This window comes from Lampetra fluviatilis, chromosome 32 (genome assembly GCF_964198595.1).
Source record: "Lampetra fluviatilis chromosome 32, kcLamFluv1.1, whole genome shotgun sequence".
Taxonomy (NCBI): domain Eukaryota; kingdom Metazoa; phylum Chordata; class Hyperoartia; order Petromyzontiformes; family Petromyzontidae; genus Lampetra; species Lampetra fluviatilis.
In genome coordinates this window covers 6,411,356-6,434,023 of record NC_136306.1, presented here as the reverse complement: position 1 = coordinate 6,434,023, position 22,668 = coordinate 6,411,356, and the positions used below count along the sequence as shown (strand labels likewise).

The 22,668-nt window shown below is 51.7% G+C and overlaps 1 protein-coding gene across 4 annotated transcripts in view; it reads left to right on the top strand.

The window, feature by feature from the left end:
• The window catches only part of LOC144943686 (plexin-A2-like), a 295,017-nt gene that overhangs the window by 192,566 nt on the left and 79,783 nt on the right, over positions 1-22,668 (top strand). For all 4 annotated transcript variants that reach the window (XM_078871418.1, XM_078871419.1, XM_078871417.1 and 1 more), the window contains exons 12-15: positions 7,541-7,750; positions 9,289-9,382; positions 9,849-10,108; positions 19,561-19,712. In XM_078871418.1, coding sequence (XP_078727544.1) covers positions 7,541-7,750; positions 9,289-9,382; positions 9,849-10,108; positions 19,561-19,712 — 716 coding nt within the window. The remainder of the gene's footprint in view (positions 1-7,540; positions 7,751-9,288; positions 9,383-9,848; positions 10,109-19,560; positions 19,713-22,668) is intronic.

Here is a 22,668-nt window from a genome sequence, read left to right as displayed (position 1 = left end):
ATTACAGCTCAGTGAGCCTTACCTGGTGAAATAAAATAAATGAACTGCAGAACTGAACTGCATTTTTTTGCAAAAGGTACGTGAATTGGGTGCAGTTGTATAACTGCCTATCACCCTTCAGTCATTTCTTAAGGTGATGCTGCATTACGAAATTATTCCATCAGATTAATTCCATTGTAGATCATCCGTGCCATGCTGCTGTGTGCGAGGCGAAGTGGGAGACTGCGTGCACGCCCGCCCCAATCACAGCCGAGAAGGAAAAATCACACATGCTCTCACATCCATGGGACTTTTTTTTGCCAGTATCAAAGTATGAAAAATAAGAATAGGGTTTTAACCTTTTTGGCAATAAAACAGGTGCTAAGACGTTAAAATACCAAATAGATACATTTAATAGATACAAACAAATAGATAGTTCCTGTGTTAAAAAAAAAACATTCAAACAAACATGCTCTGATAATATAGGCATCGTCCTTGACACTGAGTGTTCATTGTTTTTCTTTTGTCTATGCCAGGAAAGCCTCGCTGAGTCACATGACTGTGTTTTCAGGAGGATCCTGCCAAGTTGTCGTAGTTGGGGGGCGATGATTGCTGCTGGATATATATGTGCGATCCCAATCGAATAATTTACCGTGCAACATTTCAAATGTGGCAAACGTTTGGAAGGTTACGCCGGCACACGACGGCCCTACAATTGCGAATGACGTCACTGAAAATTAACCAGGGCGGACGCCCGATTTCAAACCGCGAACCTTTGCAACAGGCGGTGACCGCGTCACGGCTGGGCCGCCTCGTTATGGGTGCGGCTGTTGCAGAATCACTGCCAGAGGCTTTCCGGAGCGACGCTCAGTCTTCGCAGAGTCGCGGAGGATGAGGGAGGAGGGAGGCGGGAGGAGATCGAACGGTGCCAGAGCAACTCAGTGCGTCGGCAAGCGTCAAGAGGCGACAGAATGACCCCACCGCCTCATCCTCCTCCTCCTCCTGCCGCTACTGCTGCTGCTCCTCCCCAAAGCAGATCTCAATTTTTCGCGACAGCCACAACCGCAGCGCCATTCATCCGGCCGCGTCAGAAATCCACTGTAGGGGATTGCAATCGAAGGCGCTGTGCATTCGTAAACGGATAAACACGGCACAAGAGGCGGTTAATCGCGGCAGCGGAGTTGCCGTGATTTCCAATGCTCATCAGCAGGGAGGAACTCATGGACGCTTGGGGTTGCGCCGCGATGAGATGCGTTTGAGCTCCGTCTCAAAGAATTGCCTCGAGGAAGAATAAATATAAATCTATAAGCACGTCTAAACGCCGTGTTTAAACACTCGCATTACCAATGAGCTTTGAGGGTTAAAATATTCATCCACTTTTAGAAAATTATTCTCTTTCCCTCCCCATCTTTTACCCCCCCCCATGTTTAATTAAAGCCCTCTAGCAAACGTATCGGGCCTGTGAGGTGCACGAGAAAACTGTGAATAAATAAACACGCGAATTAATAAATAACCATTGCAGCCCTCATAAAGAATGGAGCGACCTCAGTGATCACAGGCTCGCGCGCGCGCGCTCCCGTGCGCGTGCGTTATCAGCCTAATGACAAAGCTACGATAAACATCCTTGGCAGCCACCTGGCATCCCACAAGGGCACTGCCTCGCGTCTCTCTTTCTCTCTCCGGGGACTTTCGGCTGGAAGAGTATTTCAAATACATAATGGTCGCGTCAAAGTTTGTTTTCACCAGCTTCCTACCCCCCCCTCCCGCTCCCCACTCGTCTTCCCCTCTTTCTCTCTCTCTCTCTCGATCGTCAACCCTCCTTTCCTCTCTCATATTTTAATGTTTTATCTTCGGCCTGTCAGGTGATGATGAGGGTGGGATGACCCTGAACACCCCCGCCACCTGCCAGTGTCTCCTCCTCCCAAGCCGCCGCCACCGCCCTCCCCTTGTCGCGGCGAGGCATCAGCGTGATGGGTTTGGCCGTGGAAACAAATTAAGCCCAAGGCACACAGGAATAGTTATGGTGTAGAGGTGTACAACGAGGATGTGTATACTATCGATAAAGACAGTCGCTGACGGCCACTGCATCGCGAACTTTCAGATGCGCTTCTGGGGCCGTCTGGAACGCTCTTCCTTCCGATATGAGGAAGCCACCGGAGCTGTGCACTTTGAAAGCTCATTGCTTTAGAACTGCTTTTTGTATTGAGTTTATTTTCTGTCCTTTCTCCGCACTTCCGATGAGCGGGGGAGGGGGGGTTGTGTGATCGGTTGAAAATTAATTGCACAATGCGCCACCTGCCAGCAGCCCCGAATAACCAGCCCACTTCAGCCTGGCAAACTCTCAGGACATGCATAATAATAACAACAATACAGGATCTTGACTTAAAGCTTTCGTGACTGCAGGAATTCATATTCAAATTAATAATAAAATGATGACGATTGCTTGCGTTGTGATTGAAACGTCGTAGTTTTTTGTTTATTTTATTGTTAATAAATTGAACCTATCTACGTGACTTTACCAAAAGACCCAAAGCATAACAATACAGGAGTTCACTTTCATATGCAGCATCGTTCATGCAAACAGCACCGCCGAAACGCCGAAAAGCTCAGGGCCCAAGGCTTCAAACCACGCAAACAAATTAAACCCACAAACTAAAAATGTAAATTCCCCGACGATATTCAAATTGCATCATAAATTTAAAACCACGAAGCTGAAACTAAACTTCAGAGAAGCACTCCGAAGGAAAACATCTCAGTGGGGAGGCGGAAAATTATTTAGAAACTAATTTAACACGATTTATTCGAGGATACATCAAATCAGGCAGCTAAGGACAACACGACGATGACAATGGGCAGCAGCATTGCCTCAAACCTCGATAACTGCTGGGCTCAAGCACCACATATTCACGAAAGCAAAACAAAAAAATGAACCACAATCATCAATAACGCTACGTGGCCTTAAGACAAAATAACTACGTGTAATTGGTGACGTTTCAGGCCATGGCCCTTCTTTGTAGCTCATGAACAGCAATGCCACAGAGACGGAGTGGATCATTAATAACGAGGTGGAGACTGCACTTGTTTACACCGTGAGGCCTGATCGAGAATTACATTCGAAAACATTTTATGATCACCAGTTATTAGTTTTCAATTACTCTGTGCACGAATAGTTACACTGATAGTAGCAATTGAGTAAGAGACAAATCGTTCAATAATCACAAGAGTATTACTAAATAAACTCGTTTATGTTCAAAGTAAAATGAGAAAATGTTTCTCCTGCCACATTAAATTTGAGGGGGGGGGGGGATGGGAGATTTGTTCTCGTGAGAACTTGGCACGACCTACAGAACGAACTACTGTACTTTAGTTAGCAGTTAAAGCCCACTGGGCTTTACCTGCTAACTGCTAATTAAATAATGTGTTGTTTTATTTTGATTTATTATTTTATTTTTAGACGTGACTTAACCGAAAAGAACCAAAGAATAATTCCTGCAGTCACGAAAGCTCCCAAATTAAGATTAAAGCCCACTGGGTTGACTCTTTTGTTTTCACAGGCGACATGTGTACACGTGACGATAGCTCATCATGGAAATGGCTGATATAACGATCATAACACGTGCAAATGTATAGTAGCAGACACATAATCTAACCGCACGTTGTTTCTTAATGTGTGGGCGAGGGAGGGGGTGGTGGGAGAGCGGGAGGAGAAAAATCCACGAGACCACGGGGAGTGAGAGAACACGCGGACTCCAATTATACAACAACAGGCATCGTCAGGGTCCCGGATGGAACCGACGACCTCCTGCGTACCAGACGAAGGATGTGTTAAAATGGCGCACCGAGCAATGCATTCATAAATAACTAAAGGCGCATCCCTGCAATGTCTTCCTCCACTGACGGTGGACGGGTCTACGTAAGAGAGACTCTCTAGAGCGTTTTTGGTCCTACTTGTCCACGTTGGCCTCACCTCTTGCAAGCTGTGCGGGTGACTCACACTTTTACCAGCCACGCCTGACCTGCCCATCGGTGCAACAACTGTGGTGAACCCACGTGTATACTGATGGGTGGACAGAGGTGCGGGGGACTTCCAACAACGACACGAACAAAAACACTTGCACCGGCGATTCAAGTACTGCGGCGTGAGACGGAATCTCTGGGATTGCAAGTCCAGTCCGGCATCACGATCATGGACACATAGATCGTGGCTGCTATGTGTGTGTGTTGAACTTCTTTCGCGATCGTGGCTGCTATGTGTGTGTGTTGAACTTCTTTTGCGCTGTACGTAGCCAAGCGTGCTAATCGGTGGTGCGGGATTGATAATGATGAGTATCTTCACGATTGCAGCCGTCGTTGTCGGTCGGCCGCGATATATCCACCGCTGGACGAAAGGTTTCGTCAAATCCGTCGTCGCAATCCCAGTGCGCTGGCCATGATGCCACGGCTGCATCAACTCAAACAGAATCAACCGTGCACATTTAGCCAATTCGTACGCAGTGGGGTGGAGAGGGTGGTGGGCGGGGGGGGCAGAGGAAGCGACGAGGTGGGGGGTGCATGGGTGGTGGTCGGCAAAAAAAAAACCGCAACAAAAAATAAAAAACGTGAGCAATTAGTAGCAAAACAAGAAAAGTCACTTTAGCGGAGTAATTATGCAATTAAGCGCGCGTTTGCTGGGCGGATTTTTATTTGCGGTGGCATCTCTATTTGTTAAATTAATCTTTCCTGCTGCGCGGGTCTGTAAACTGTAAAAGGAGGCTTAATTGCCACTGAAATTAGTGTGCGGCGCGGCAGATTTTTCAGACTTCCTTCGCCGGTAGGGCTGAGATTTACATACGGCCGTTTACCCTCCGGTGGCTGACGCTGCTGCCAAAACGCACTGTTTAATGTAAACAAATGAAACCCTGTAAAACATTTTTTTAAATAACTGCCAATATTATTGCCACCCCCTCCACCAACATCGCCGCCGCCGCCATGAAAATCCCCTAGTCCCGCAATGTCTCAATCAATACATCAGAAAGACCAGCAGCTGTGTGGGGTTGGGAGGGAGGAGGGTGGGAGGTGAAACAAAAACGGAAAATCGTCGCGATTTTTTTTTTTGGGGGGGGGGGATAGACAGCGTGTGCAAGCAATCGCAATATTTCGCCGTTCGGCAAAAAAAGTTAACTGGCCGAAAAGAAGAATTTAAAATCAATCGTACGGGTGACAAGGACCCTTAATCACCACACACATTGAGCCAGCTATCGCCGCGCCGCGACGTCGTGCTTTTAAATTGCCGTTGAGGCTCGCGGCTCCCAGGGGTTTCGTGGCTCCGAGGGAGACTCACGGCTCCAAGGGGGCTCTCTGTTCCGAGGGGGCTCGCGATGCGGAGGGGCCTTGTGGCTCCAAGAGGGCTTGCGGCTCCGAGGGGGAGCGCGGTCGGCTCGTGTGGGTGTGGGGGGGTCCACTCGCGAGTGAAGCCCACGGGAAAAATCCCGTCATCTCTCGTGCTCGCTTTTTCGCTCGTGCTTTTGTTCGAGAGGGAGAGAGGGAGGTGGGGCGAGGGAGAGAGTGTGGGAGAGAGAGAGAGAAAGCCAGAAAACATCGCCGTCTCCTGCTGCTCACTTCGTCTTCTTCTCGGAGTGAAATGCAAAGGTTCCGCTTGGCGGCGGTGCCTCTGCATACAAATTAATGATGAATAATAAATAAGCGAACGTCACCCAAAAGATAAATGTTGTCTGCGACCGCCGTGCGGAGGCTTTTAATTGCCAGGAGCAAAGAGAGAGAGGTTCAGATTTTCCTAATTTTATTATATTACAGACCGCGTGTTTACGTCTGCCTGCGACTTGGCTCGGTTATTGTCACTCGAAGCACACGCGCTGCGAACACGCGAACTCCGCACGCCTCCGCCACCCACCGACCACGCGGGCACAGACTCACACCCACCCCCTCCCTGCACGTACTCGCAATCATCGCCGCTCCACGCCTCACCATGGTCACCTCACCACCCACGTGGCCATACTCTCACCACCCCAGACCAAACCTCGCCACCAGTAGCGTAACGAGTTTGGGGCCAGGGGGGTGTCTTGACACCCCCCTCCCCCCCCTTGACAACCACCATGACGAGATATGTTTTCGGCTGCGGCGGTGTTAAAGAACAACAGCCTAAATTTCGATTTAAAGCTTTCGTGACTGCAGGGATTCATCTTCTTGGTTCTTTCGGTAAAGTCAGAGGCTGTCTTTCCGACAGACCCGTTCTTCACCTGAGGACGGCTGCTTGCGTTGTGGCCGAAACGTCGTGAGAATTTTATTTTATTATGTTTTATTTGTATTATTTTATTATTTCCCTTCTACGTGACTTTACCGAAAGAACCAAGAAGAACAACAGCCTATTTAAAACACGGTTGTTATTTTTTTTTTAAATGCTCGGTGGCTTAATGAGCACAAGATGAGCTGCGATATATAACAGCCCAGGTGCTACCGTGCGAGACAAATCAAATATTGGGGCCACAGCTGACCGATTGCCGCACCCCCGCTGAGCTGATAACGTCGTTACTATATCACTAAATATGTAGTTACTATATCACTGCTAATGTAGTTTCTACGCCACTGGTAATGTAGTTTCTACGCCACTGCTCACCTCTCCTCTCCATTCCTCACCCATTCCTCATTTTACCTGCTCACGTCTTGCGATGTACGATCCCTCACCACTCCTCAAGGCAATTCGCTCCACCTCACCGTGTCACATGGCAACTCTGCCTACCCAACAAGCTCCTCACCACCACTTACTAATCGCTTAAAGGCCTCACCACCATTCGTCACTGCACCTCACCGTGACCTCACCTCACTTCCTCACTGCAGCGCATTCCGACTCAACAACCCCTTTCGTCACCCGTAACTCACCATTCCTCACGACACCTCATCCCCCTCACCCACCACCCTACCACTCACCATCTCTCACTGCCCCTCAACACCCCTGCCCTCAGACCCTCACCGCTCCTCGCCCTCCTGACCGCGTCTCGCTGCACCTCACCCAACAACCCCCACGATTCACAATCCCTCACCTGGTCACCTCGCTGCCCCTCACAACTCCTCACCCCCCATCTCACCACTCCAACCCTCTCCCCTCCTCATCCAATATGACCATTGCTCTCCACGTCTCCTCGTCACCCACTACCATCTCAGCTCACCCCCCCTTACCACCTCTCATCATCCTGCATCTCACCACCCTGCACCTGACCTCTCAACTCCACGCTCCACTCTCTTCTCCTCACCCCACGATTAACAATCCCTCACCTGACCACCTCACTCTCCCTCACAATCCCTCACCTGACCTCCTCACTCTCCCTCACAATCCCTCACCTGACCACCTCACTCTCCCTCACAATCCCTCACCTGACCAGCTAACTCTCCCTCACAATCCCTCACCTGACCACCTCACTCTCCCTCACAATCCCTCACCCCCCCATGCACCTCAACACACCATCCCCACCCCACCTCACTACACCTCACTCCCTCTCCCCGCCCCTCACCAACTCCCAACACTCCTCCTCACCCCTCGCTTCCTCCCCCTCCCCCCCCTCCACAGCTGTGCCCCCAGCTGGTGGCAGCGCCGGGCGGCTCGGAGCTGCTGCTGCCCGCGGGCAGGGAGCGCCGAGTCGCCATCGGGGCCCGCAACCTCCCGCAGCCTCAGTCGGGGCAGCGCGCCTACTCGTGCGCCCTGCGCGTGCAGGGAGTCACGCTCAGGGTGCCCGCGCTGCGCTTCAACAGCTCCAGCGTGCAGTGCCAGGACGCCACGGTGAGCCGAGGCGCCCCACGCCTCACTCGACCGAGGCTCACTCACCCGAGGCTCACTCAGCCGAGAGACGCTTCACATGCATCCCGAGCCTCACTCACCCGTCACTCACCGTTATCGCTCACTCTTAGCCCTCATTGCATCTCACCATCAGACCTCGCCATCACCACTCACAAGACCTCACCATCACCACTCACCAGATCTCACCATCACCACTCACCAGACCTCACCATCACCACTCACCAGACCTCACCACTCATCAGACATCACCACTCACCAGACCTCACCAACACCACTCACCAGACCTCACCATCACCACTCACCAGACCTCACCATCACCACTCACCAGACCTCACCATCACCACTCACCAGACCTCACCACTCACCAGACCTCACCATCACCACTCACCAGACCTCACCATCACCACTCACCAGACCTCACCACTCACCAGACCTCACCATCACCACTCACCAGACCTCACCATCACCACTCACCAGACCTCACCATCACCACTCACCAGACCTCACCATCACCACTCACCAGACGTCACCATCACCACTCACCAGATCTCACCACTCACTATACCTCACCATCACCACTCACCAGACCTCACCATCACCACTCACTGTCCGTTTCCACCTCTCCGCCCCTCACCATCCTTGACTCCACCTCACCATCCTTGACTCCACCTCACCATCCTTCACCCCACCTCACCGTCTCTTGCCATTCCTCTCAAATGTGCTACCTATTAGCCTCTGTCGTGCCCATTAAATACTTTGGAAGACAAACGCAACGTTGGGAACTAACTGTAACAGAATCCGTGCGCGAGCATGGTTTTTCCTTCCATTGCTTTGCTTTTATTTCTACACCGATCGCTGGCGCTGGTGTGGCCAGGCGGGGCGGCATCGCGGCCAGCGGATTCGCGTTGCAGAGGTTCACGGTTCGAATCCAGCGGGCCGCCCTGATTAATACTGCGGTGTGGAATATTAACTGGTCTGATACCACGCCCTATCTGCTCCACTCACAGTGGACGTTAAAGATCCCGTGTTGGCCATAGTGCGCTCATGTCCAGCATCCACATTTGCCAAATTCGAAAACTACACCACAAATTGTCCCTACCGGAGAAACTAATGCCGCCTGGTCACTCTTGCAAACGAGACTCATCCTGGTCTCTTGAGTTCTCAGCCGGTGGCGAGATGCTAACTACCTCGCCTGGTATACATGAGGTAGTGAGTTCAATCCCGACCCTGACGTCTGCTGTATATTTTGAGTTTGCATGGTCTCCCCATGGCCGCGTGGACTTTTCTCCGGGTCCTCCGGTTTTTCTCTCCACATTTAGAAACACGCGTTTAGAGTTTTTGGCTGCGATACATTTCCACGTGCTAAGCCACTTTGGTGAACTATCATTTGTTGCCAGGTCGCTTCTGAAAAAGAGCTATATAGCTCAGTGGGCCTTACCTGGTAAAATAAAAACTAAAATACTTCAAACGTGAAGCTTGACACCGCGATCGCCTCCCCTCCGCTGCCACCCCCCGCGCAGTACAACTACGACGGCGACTTCAGCAACCTGACGGTGGAGTTCTCCATCACGTGGAACGGAGGCTTCACCATCGACAACCCGGCCAACATCACGAGTAAGCGGGGAGCGAGCGAGCGTGCGTGCGTGCCGTAGCGTGGTTTTGTCCTGTGATGGGAGTCGAACTCGGCTCGGGGCAGGGTCTGCGGTGCCTGCAGACCCCCCCAAAGTTCAAGTTTATTTGTTTAATGGGGCGGCACGGTGGAGCCAACGCTCAGGAAAGGCCACGATTTGACGTGGGATGCGCGACCACTGTTGAGGCTGACGAAGGTCTTGGACTGTGCTCGGCATGGTGATGCCCTCGATGATGATGATGGTGATATTGGTGATGATGATGGTGACAATGATGGTAATGATAGTGACAATGATGATGATGATTATGTAGATGATAATAATGATGACGATGATGATGATGACAATGATGATGATGACTATGTAGATGACGATAGTGATGACGATGATGATGATGGCGACGATGATGGTGACGATGATGACGGCGATGGTGTGACGATCGACACTCGCAGTCTCGCTCTACAAGTGCTGGGCATCGCGCGACACGTGCGGTCGTTGCCTGAGCGCCGACAAGCGGTTCGAGTGTGGCTGGTGCGGCGGTGGCCGCGCTGCTGGAGCTGCCGCTGGCGGTGCGGCTTCTGGGAACAGCGGTGGCGGGCGGTGCACCCTGAAGCAGGACTGCCCAAACGACCGCTGGCTTCAGCGGGGAGAGGAGGAGGATGAGGAGGAGGGAGCAGCTCCGACTCGCTGTCCCAACCCGCGCATCTCCCAGGTGCGCTCAGTCGGCGATGTCGCCCGCTCTGATTATTTCCTCGTTGTGCTCTTTTTATTTGTATGATTTTTCATATTTTTTTCGTATTTTTTTCACTCGTAATAACAAACAATGCATGTACAGCCAGTTGCATTCAATCCTCTTGCTGGTCGACCGTGGGTTGACATTTTGACCACGATTCAGCTCGCCGGTCAGCGCCGGTTGCCGAATACGTGGGCCCACTACCGGCTTATCTCTCGCTCCTCGCCACTGATATTAGCCGTGACCAAGAGATGAAGGCGGGGCGCCAGGTTGGTGGCACAGCGCGCCGCTCGCCACGCCCACAGCAGCGCGTGTATTCGCTCATACAAATACAAAGATGCCCGTATAGGTTGAATAGACTTTTGAGGCAAGTGCTGTAAGCGGTACACAGGCGGGTGGGTGGCCAACACCACGCCCGACCGCCTTTGTCTCCCCAGTGGCGATGTTTTACACACCACACTAGGTACTCATTTTAGGCTGACTCGACCTAGGGTGGAGGCCCAAGACCGGTTCAGATAATCGTCACAGGTGTTGGCCGTGAGCAGGAATCAAACTCGTAGCGTAGCGCGCTAAACCGCCATGCTACCGCTCTCCACACACACGCGGGTTGGGGCAATGCACACACACACACAGTGATTCGATAAATCTCGTAGGGCCAGATGAAGACACATTCAGGGCTTCTCAGATCATTGCCCAACTCAGGTCGCAGGACTCATGCGCAACAGACCGCCGCAGACTGCCGCTCGGCCGCTCTTGCCACCCTCAGTGAAACTTCACGGCCGTTGTGTTTTTTTTCTTTCGTTTTCCGTCGCCCGTTCGTGAAATCCTCTGCCGCAGCTTTAATCTAACACATCTCTGTCTAGTCTGTAAATATACGCCAATAGGCGAGCGGGCAAGGGGGCGAGCAAGCAATCAGGCGCGCGCGTATTAGTGAGCGGCGGATTCCTGCCGCTGGGATTAGTGTAAGTTGTTGCGGTGAGCCCCACGGTTTCCGTCTAAAGTCAGCTTACCGACTATGAGCCGCGCCGATAAGTAGCTTGCGAAACGCACTCCATTGCCTTCCTTTCTGAGCCGCAATACCCCACGTTGAGACCCCAGAAAAGCCGGGCCCCCTACTGGTGGATTTCCCAGCCCAGCTCCACGTGGGGCTCTTGGGTACGGGGTCGACGGGGGGCGGGGGCTGGAATGGGGGGTGAGGGAGGGGGGCGACTCAGACCCTCTCGTGAATTCTAAGTTAAAAAACATTGGTGGAATGTTTTATCTAGTTGAACATTCTACCGTTACTCGTTCTGTCTCGAGTTGAACATTTGATGAAAGTTTGTTTGACGTTGACTGTCATGCCCCTCTCCCCAGAGTGTTTGTATACTCCCCTTTTCAACAACAAATATAAGCACAACTTTGTTATTTGTCTTCACATGTAAATAATTAATATTGTGTTCGTCTATCGACCCATTGGCTCTCTCAAAATTATATTTCGCATCTCATATTCGGGTGGTTGGCTACATACGGTACAAAAGAAGTTCAACATACATGCATACATCATCCAGCAGAATGTTTTTAACCACACAAACTCTGGACAAGTTTTGACCATTCTGGGTCTCATCAGCAAAGTCAGGCTTGTTAAAGCAAATATGAGCAGGTATCGCTGGTAAGGGCACTCCATTTAGAATATGGAACCCCGTTTAACTCGAGAAGCAGCGCCATACACAAACCCATTATGCGTTGCCGTGGGGCATCATGGGTTAAGGAACAATATATATTTCATTTCAATATTCTTATATTATATTCTCTTTACCCTTGAAACACGCTCACACAACCATATGTGGTGGTGGCTACATGCACCTTTGATCAAGCGCTTGCCAAGCGAAGATTGGTGGCTCACGCAGAGATTTTGAGAATTGCGAAATTCCCAAACCGGCTGCGGAGCGAGGAGGTGGCCCCGGAAAGAGGCAGCAAGTACAGCAAGTAGGTTGGTGATATCTCGCCTGTGCAGTGGCCCTTTGAGTGCTATCTGCTGGCCGTGCCTGGTGGGTTATCACCGGGTTCTGCGGTTGGTTCCCACTCACTTGTTTCAAATTGTAACCGGCTAAAAATCCCAATGTAGCAGGACCCTGCTTGGGGAGGAAGCGAATAAATAAACATGAAATACCAGACTCGGTGAGTCCTTTTTTACTGCGTCAGCAATATATCTATATATCATTGTGTAATTTTTTTTTGTATATACAAATAATGTTTTTAAAGTAAATTAATTGAAGTCTCACTTAAGGCGGCATTTTCAATTCGCTCACGCGGGGCGTTTGCCTGATGCTCTGGTTCCCTCACATTTGCCCAAGTACGGCGGTCTCTGTCTTATTGTGTCACATTTTAATAAGAAGCCGAGCGCAAATGCCACACTCGCTTAATAGCCTCATACATCACCGCGGGGTGTAATTGAATCAAGTGATGTCCTAAATTCCTTTCTATTTTTTATCAATTAAATATTTATTATTGAATCCCATTTGGTGGTGCGGGGGGGGGGGGCGATAAGGGAGACGCGGAGGGGGGGGGGGGTCGCAGTGGGGGTGTTCTAACCCCCCCCCCCCCCCCCGTTAAGCTTGGCGTGTAGTTTCTGCGTAGGATTAGTTATTTCTGGAAGTGTGTGCTGGAGGGGAGGAGTTGGGAGGGGGGAGTGGTGGTTTGTCGAGTGGTAAATGGCACCGCAATAATTACCACCAACGCTTTCCTAACGCTTCGGGGTGGGGGGGTGGGGTGGGGGGCAAAGAAAAAAGCGATACAAAAGCCACGACGATCATTCTGAACCGATCCGATAACGACTGAAGAACAATTATCACCGGCAGTTAATTCTTGTCTTCTGACCCTTCCCCCCGCCCGCCACCCCCGGCCACTTACCTCTCGTTATTGTCCGCCTCTCTCGTTAGAGGCCTCCTCCGCTTGCCCGTTGGCAATTATTTACAACGAGGGCCCCTCTGTTCCGTTAAACGCCTTCGATGGGGCTTTTGCAGGGGGACTCGTTTAGCCCTGCGGTTATCGCCTCGCCTATAACCCGCCTCGGACGACGGGGTGCTGGCGATAGGAACTAAAACTAGAAACTCTTTCTTATTTGACCAGGTAAGGCCCAGCTCTTTTTTTTTTCAGAAGAGACCAGGCTCTCAGAAACGATAGCCCAACGAGAAGTGGCTCATCATCGTGTGGAAATTCAGAGCAGCCAAAACACTCTGAACGCACGTGGAGGGAAAACCCGGGGAGGACACGGAGAAAAATCCACGAGGACCACGGGCAGAGAGAGAGAGAGAGACACGCAAACACCAAATATCGCTATTGAACCCACGTGACCTCCTGTATACCAAGCGAGGGAGTTAACATCTCGTCGGACCGCGCGCAAACGCGCCGACGCTACGAGCTCGCTTAAGCATTGCCAGATGCGTCATTTTCCCCGCGCGAAGTGTTGCTCATTGCGTTATTCACGTCGACTTGCGCCGACTCCCCCGATGCCGCTCCATTTGCGCATAAGCGGCGAAAACGTGCAAAATTACGCGGTTAAATGGGAGGGAAAATGGGCTCTGTCACATCTCGTCAGGGGGTGGGGGGGGGGGGGGGGGGCGGGGGGTTGCGTGGGTGGCGAGGGGAGGGAGAATGTTAGAGGGCTCTTCTCTAGTGGATGCCAAAAGACTTCTAATGCCGCGTCAGTCATGGGCGGCAGAGGCGGGGGGGGGGTGTTTGACCATACCTCACCACGTTGATTAGTGCGGGTTAGTGACGTGGTGGAGGGGGGGCGGGCAGGACTGCGTTAAGATTGTCACGTGCCCACTGATGTTAGCCGCGTTCTCTTTCATTCATTCGTAAAAGGTAAATGTGCAGCCCTGCAATCGTTTGTTCATGGCCCTCCAGGTAGAAGAAGAAATTGCTCCACTTGGGGAAATACTAAACAGCCCTGATCTCGAGAGGCTTTGGCCTACTCTTCCACACTGGCGAGAAAAGAGGTCGCACTACCGACGCTTTACACCATCACACGCGACGTGCCGATCATAGAAAAGCTGCGGTGCAGTAATGTTGTGTCCAGTTGCTGGGTGGAGAGAGGCGGCGGTGGAGACGGTGGTGGTGGTGGCGGTGGTGGCGGTGGTGGGTGATGGAGGAGAGGGACTTAAGAAACTCGCACCGTTGTTTCGACTGCCGCACCGGGAGATCGAATCGAGCCAGCGACCTCTGAATTGCCAAGTCTCGTACGCTGATTTATATAAAACCCTCTACAGCACTGTGGCAGCGATCCCCACCACAACGATACTGATCGTCATCGTAAAAAGGCGGCACATTTTTATTTTAAATTGGAAATACGAACGGCGACGTCACGTGTAAATCTTGCCAAGTTTGACAATCGCCCCACGATTTACCAACTTGCAAACGGAAATTAACTTCCGATACCATCGAGGGGCTGATGGGGGGTAGGGGTTAAAGTAGACCTCCTGATTTAACGAGACGCAGCATCTCAGAAATAATTACAGGAGCGATCAACACATTGTTGTTGCTTTGGGGAGTCGGTGCCGCTAATATTGTTTATGGCGGCACTTTCTGCCCCACATGATTCGTTTCAGCTAATTTTATTTCCATCCAAGCAATGAAAATCCGGGCCGACTGGTAAACACGCGAGAAAGCGCCCCCCACCCCACCCACCGCCATCTCGTCCAGATCTGGGACACATCTACGGAGATGGAGTGATGAAATCGGTCCTCGCATTTTGGAACCCTGATAAGGGTGACTTTGGGGGAAGCCTTCATCCGGCAGTGCATAGATCGAGGCTGATGATGCTGATGACGACGACGATGACAGGCCCAACATAAATGAACTTTGCTAAATGAGCCGGAGGAAACGCCTAAAGCGCTTACGGCAGAAGGAAGGGCGTCTGCAGCTCTTCGCGACAAATTCGGGATCGCCTTCACACACACCCCTGCCGCGTAGTTACCCGCTTAGGGACTCGCGCAGGGTACCCGCGCGGGCGTTTGGCGTGCACGGGCGAGGCTTGACGACGCGACGCGGAGAGTGGAACCAAAAGCGGAGAGTGGCGCCAAGGGAGAGAAAGACAGAGAGAGAGAGAATCTCGCCCGCCCGCCCGCCCGCGCGAGCGAATGAAGACCCGCGCCCTCGACGCAAACGGCGAGCGCGCGCTGCCGTATGGGCGGCGTCGAGCGAGCGGCTTAGTCGCCGTAAATAATCATCGGCGTTAGTAGAAAACTCATTGGACATTAACGACTTAATAATTGCCTTTCCCGTAATTGTAAGCGTGCTTTATTAACGAGGAAATGCTCGCGGAGTTAAGTGAGATTAAACTCCCGAGCGCCGAGCCGCGCGTTCATCTTCCGTCGCTTGAACGGCGGTGCCACGACGGAGCGCGTGGTGTGCACGGGGCCCACATGGGTACCGACCGAGTCTTCCACTTGTCCTGCTTTTCCCAGGATCGTCCTCTTTGTCGAGGAGGTTGCCGCTGTCCTGGGGAATCCGTGAGTCTTCTTGGGACATTATCAGAATCCGAATATTTCCTTTATACTGGAGGAATACGATCAGTTTTCAAGCTCTTTTTCACAGATGTTCAGTTATTGCCAGATGTAAAATATTAAGAATAACAGTAATATATTCATTGGCTGTGTCGGGTGGTGGAGGGTTACGACACATTTATACTTACGAGATCTAACCCAAACACCTTAATTATGAATGATATTGGTCGCGAAAGCCTACGTGTTAAACGAACAGTAATATACGCAGTTCGAGACCAAGTATTTAAATGTAGCGGCCCCCTTCCACCGCCCGGCTCCCGCCCCTGGCCGACCCCCTTTGTCTTCCCAATGCGATTCCTCAATACTTCTCGGTCCGCCAGCTTCCCTTCTCCACCCACACCCCCCCAAAACTACGACCGGACCTACCCCAAGCCCTCCGTAACACCGCCGCCTGCTCTACTGTCACTACACCTACAGCTCCACCTTTAATAGTAACCATTCTTCATTTCGAACCATCATCAACCTTTGTACAATTGTATAATTGCCTCTAAAGCGCTATAATGAATCTCGATAAGATAGCTCCGTCCTCCTGTATTCCCATCCTAAGTCCCGGATTTTCTTTGTGCCCTCCGAATTGGCAACCATACCCGGTGCAAGAAATTAAATGAGGGCTGCCATATCCATTTGCCCCCCACCACCCCCCCCCCCCTTTGTAAGCCAGTTCCTGAGCCCTCTCCATCATCGTGGGCGCCCCGGTGCAGTTGCACTGTCTGCACACTTGGCCAGCTATGCCACGGTTTCTGAATAATAATAATAATAACAATAATTATGGTTGGTCGGTGGTGGGGGTGCAGTTAAATGGTAGAACCAGGGGTAGAGGGAAAAGGCCAAGTTTGAATGTGCTGGATGTGCCAGCCCTTTCAGTGTGACCAAAGCAGAAATTATTTTTCGGGTGTGCGTCACGTAACTTACCGACCAAGCTTCCGCGACTGAATTATATCACAGTCGTGTGAGATAATTGAGCTAATATACGAATTGCAATTAAGATTGTTTGAATTGTCATTAAACTTGAGATTTTTTTTGTCTTTTATTATAAAGATTTTAATTTCAGATGATATTTAGCGAATCAGGAGATCGCCTGGGCTACTTGGGGCCCTGTGCTTTTGCTTCGTTTGCTTTTGGCCATTGCCAACCGCCGCCTGAATTTCTTCGTTATTGCCAACGGGATTTTTGGAGCAATTGCTAAGTAAATTTTTACCGTACGGTACGACCACGCGGCGAAGTTGTGATGAACTAGCCGAAGTTGGCCATTGCTCAAAGACGTGTCAGCATGGAATAGACACATTGTTCATTTATCAACGATAGTGTAATTTGGGAGAATTTTTTTTAATTGGGAAAAAAGGAGGTGGCTGGCTTTGACAAAAACCCACCAAAAAATGCAGACAGCCAGCAAAACACATTTGTCTTAATTTATCACAATTAAATCACTTGCCAGCGTCGTGTTAATTTATTTTGCGCAGCAGCGCTGAGTTTGGCTCCTTCGTTCATGCGCCGCCCTGATGAATCGAACGGAGAGGGAGCGCCTGGCCTCCAGTGATCATTTCGTTTGCGGAATTAGTGACGGAGAACAGCCGTCGGAAGGTGATTACATTGATTTTGTTATTTGGTTTTTAGCCAAACGACTGAAACTGCGAGCGGAGGAAAACATCGTCAGGGCGTGACGATGGCGACCACGCTACTTGCACAGCCACCAAAGACCACAGTCGGAATGAAGTCACAGACTGGAGATGAAGCTTAGTAAAGAATCGATTTTTTTTCACGTAACCGATGGCAGTGCATCGAGGAAGATCACACATGGCAACCGGCTACATAGGCATACACAGAGATTTGCCGAGGTCACTGATCGGCCGATATCATATTATTTGAAAAGAGAAAAAAAATCGCAACTGAACACCACATACGTCAATAACACCGTGCGGCCTTCAAAAGCAAAACAACAAAAATGTTGACGTTTCAGGCAATGGTCCTTCTTCAGAGCACACAGAGAGGCCAGAGAGAGATGGAGGCGAGAGAAGCGGAGGGACATTGCCTAGCAAATCGACTTTTATAACTATTTATTTTTTAAGGGCACACAGTTGTCATTGACAAACGTGTTGAGTTTTTGGCTGTGTTTGTGCGCCACTGCCAATACGGCAACAGCGGCATCACCACCACCACCAGCAGGTAGTTTGGCAATATTGGATGGAGAGGGGTGGAACTACGCACCCGCTCGCAGCAACATTTAACGACTGAGAGCGTGCGGATATTCGTTGAACCGCGTTGGTCGGCAAAACTGCGAGAATATCGGCGTGAAATCCACACAGGGAATCAGAACCTTTCTTTACACCAGAGGAATACGATGAGCTATAAAGCTCTTTTTTCACAGATGTCTAGAGAGAGAGGTGGGGGGGGGCGGGGGTGAGACACTCGGCTGGTCAACGAGACGGAGTGAAGTGAAGGACGCGGATGAAACGATCTGCACGTTGTCATTGTTGTCCATCGAACGTGGCATGCGCCACGCTATCTCCCTCCTCCAGAGCCAGCTACCTCGCCCTTCTCTCCCCCTCTCCCCACCGCTGGCCCCCACACTGGCAACCCCCCCCCCCCAGCTAGAGTTGCTTCATGACGGTGCAAAATGTAAACGCGCCGGCGCCGTTCGGAAGTGTGCAGAACATTTTATTCATCCGCCGTGACCTTTACAGCTACATGGATATAATCGCCGATGCAAATATTCCCCCTTCAGTGTGAATACAGCACGTGTATTTAGCTTTTTTTCATACATAAATCGCGGTGCTGCCGCAGTGCGGGTTTTAATGGTTATCGCGCTGAACTTGCAACCCAGATGCCGCCGGTTCCATCTACCAACGGTGTCGAGTTTCTTAAATCTCCCCCCTCCACACTGCCCCTGTCCAAGCCAGCGGTGTGGATGGGCCACAGGCAGTCGACTGGCGGGCAGCTCGCGCGCGGTGGGGTCAAGTGTGGGTAGCGCCCACCTCGAGCCAAGGGGTTTCAGGTCAACGTGGACAAGTCGCTCAAGATAACCTCTAGACGGGCTCTCTACATCTCTCTCTCAGTATAGGGGGGGGGGGGGGTCCTTGAGCAGCGGTCCCGCGAGCAGGCAATTGCAGGGCTGCACTTTTAGCGTCCGCAACACTTATTTATTTATTTCCCCACAATGGCCGGGCCGCGCACGCGAGGGCTTATCCCTCGCCCCGCGTCCCAATCCGCAGTCGCAAAATCAATTTTCATTACAGCCACTCTGGCTGCTCGCTCACTCGCTCGCTCACTCACCTTCGTCCGCGCTTTCACTGGCTAACACCCACACGCACCCCCCGCCTTGCCCCTCGCTGTGTTTCACCCCCCCCCCCCCACACTGCATCACGGGACACACCTCACTCCTCTCCGACAGCAGCACGGCACATCATCGCGTCTCACCTCCCCTCACCGCTCCTCACCGCCCCCCTAAACCGCCGCTCCTTGCCACACGTCGCACCTCCGATGAGCACGGTTGGCTACGTACGGTGCGAAAGAAGTTCCGCGTGCGTGCATCACCGCACATCGCCGCATCCCCCCCCCACTCCTGCCCACCGCTCTGCGCCTGGGCTCGTGCGCGTGCGGGCGGAGTGCAGCGCTGAGCTCGCCGCGCTACGAACCCGGCGACCCGAATGCGATTCCCCACACACGACCAACGCCTGCGTTGATGATAATTATCTATCCGATACCGTTTACGGGCCTCCCCTAAGTCGGCTCAGCCTCAAATGGGCACCTGGTGCGGCGTGTAAACATCGCCGCGCGGTGTGGTGCTGGCCAACCCACCCACCCCCTCGCACGCCGTGCCGCTCGCGGAACAGCTCTTGCCCCAAGGCGGTTAAGGCCACGCGGGGAATCTTTGCCTTTGTTTTGCAGTTCTACCCAAGCTCGGGCCCCAGGGAGGGCGGCACGCGTCTCACCATCCGCGGAGAGAACCTGGGCCTGGCGTTCGGGGAGGTCAGCGCTGGCGTGACGGTGGCCGGGACGCCGTGCCACGCGCTGCCGGAGGGATACGTCCCGTCCGAGCAGTACGGCACCCCCACCACAGCCCAACACCCCCACCCCCCAACCCCCTCCCTCCTTAATCGGAGCCCTACCCCCCCTCCTCGCCCCCCCTCCTGTTCTCCCCTCCTTAGCCGGAGCCTTCCAACACCCCTCCCCTCCTCGCCCCCCCCCCTTCTCGCCCCCCCTCCTTAATCGGAGCCCTCCCACACGCCCCCCTCCTCCTCCTTGCCCCCCCTCCTCGCCCCCCCCCCCTCCTCGCCCCCTCCTTAATCGGGGCCCCTCCCTCCTCCTCCTCGCCCCCCCCCTCCACTGCTAAAAATACCCTCCCCAAATCTCGAGCAATTTAGCCACCTTCTATGCTGGCTCCAATCTCCCCACGATGACAGAGGTAATGCTACCCCCCTTCCCGCCCACACAATCTTAGCAGTGTGGCCCCCACTGCTGCTGCCCCCCCCCCAATCGGAGCAGTATAAACCCTTCCACAGTCGTTGCCGCACTCCCCCCCCCCTCTACCCCGCCCCTCAAATGTGACCCCCTCCCCACCCCTTCCGCACACCCCCCCCCCAACACTGCCGCCCGCTTTGATACAATCCCCTTGTACCTCAAACATTTCAGCAGCATGATCCTCGATGCTGAACTTGAACCCCCACCACCCCCACCACCATCCCCACCACCCCCACATCTCCCACAAGGAAGATATCATAGAGTCTCAAAGCAATTAATGAATCAATACAAAAACAATCAAATCACCATCGCAATACAGCGTGCTGGACTAGCAGTCCAGACGTCACCGGTTCGATTCCACGTCCTGTCGCGACAGTTGGAATGACGGCGCGAGTTTTTAAAATACACTCCTCCACCCCACAACCTCTTCCCCCCTCTCTTCAATCCAGCAGCAGCAGCAGCAGCAGCACGGTTCGTCGACCGGCAGCTCGCGCCACTCCCCGCTACGCGTTCTGTTGTTGTGGATGAGTAGACCAAATTACCCCCTACAGGGGCGCTGTCTCGACACTAGTGAGGATGACATTGCAGGGCTGCACCTTTGTCATCTACCCTTTTTAAATCCTTTATATTTAGTTCACTTGCTTGCTTGCTTGCGCGCTTACGACCGTGCAAATCTTTCGGTCGTTTTTTAACCCACTTCCCGTGATCCAATCGAGCTGACATTTTGCACACAGACTCGTTGTGCGTCACAATTTATTTTCGTGAAATTATTTTTCCAAAATGTTACACTTTTTAGGAAAAAATAAATTATATTTAATTACCAATTGCTTAATGGTGGCAGGCAATCATCTGACCCATAGGTGGCAGCCATCTCAAGCCAGAGGACGAGAGGACTCTAGCCGCCACGCATATAAAGGATTTATAGTGAAAAACTTTGTTTTTACGGGTGCATTTTCTACGACTCTCGGCCCACCGATACGTTGCACAATACAGCCACCGGCATCGCCGCTATCGTGCTCACTTTGTCCTCGAACTTCACTCATTGATTCCGTCACCCATACTGTAAATCTTTTGTATTACTGACATGTCATTACTACTAAAGTACATGTAAACGTTACTCAATTGGGATTACGTATGGCTATCGCACCCTACTGGTAAAATGTGGCAGGAGCCTCCTGAAAAAGATTCACGAAACTCGATGAGGCTTTCCTTGGCAGACTAGAGTAATGACTAATGTTGATGACGAGGTTTATCATATCGACTGATCCGTCTCATCCACACTGAGTTCATCCACCACACTGCAGGTCACAACAGCCACTCGTGCACTCACCTGATGATTCACCCACTGACTCACCCACCCAACTACTCACTCACTGACTCTCCCACTCAACTACTCAATCACTGAATCACTCATTCACTGACTCACCCACTCGTGCACTCACCTGCTGACTCACCCACTGACACACCCACCCAACTACTCACTCACTGACTCACCCACTCAACTACTCACTCACTGACTCACCCACTCAACTACTCACTCATTCACTCACTCACTCACTGACTCACCCACTCGTGCACTCACCTGCTAACTCACCCACTGACACACCCACCCAACTACTCACTCACTGACCCACCCACTCAACTACTCACTCACTGACTCACCCAATCGTGCACTCGCCTGCTAACTCACCCACTCAATTACTCACTCACTGACTCACCCACTCAGTTACTCACTCACACGCTCACTCACTGACTCACCCACTCAACTACTCAATCACTGACTCACTCACTCAACTACTCACTCACTGACTCACTCATTCACTGACTCACCCACTCGTGCACTCACCTGCTGACTCACCCACTGACTCACCCAATCAACTACTGACTCACTCACTCAACTAGACACTCACTGACTCACCCACTCAACTACTCACTCACTGACTCATCCACTCAACTGCTCACTCGCACGCTCACTCACCTACTCACTCATCCACCCACCCACTCAGTCACGCATGCACCCACTCACTCACCCACTCACCACCCTGGAAGTTACCTCACTTCTCTCTCTGCTTCCTCCCTCGCACTGCTCCACTTTGGAATTCCCTCCTCCCATCGTCTATTTTAAATTACAATAACCTTGCTAAATTAAATTAAATAAACCCCACCGTATTCGCTCATCTATTTCAACTTTGATAGTGCAGATTTTTGCTGGCCACTTGGCAATTTGGACCTGCACTCAGCAACTGTGATATAAATTCATAATACAAATGAATAAATAAACTTCATGAAGTTTGACACGGAAACTATGCTTGCGGTATTACCAGTCACCGGTTGTCCATTAAATTACCGTAATGTGTTGGCTTGTTTTGTTAATTTATGTTTTAGTGTGGTGAATGCCACTTTCTTTTCGCGAATTCGGCAATGTTTTTTAATTGAGTAATTTGTTTCGGACAGAGCGCTGCCGAGTCGTGATAATTCATCACCGTGCTCGGCTGTTTCCCATAAAAAAAAAAAACAACAACGGTTACTCCTTCA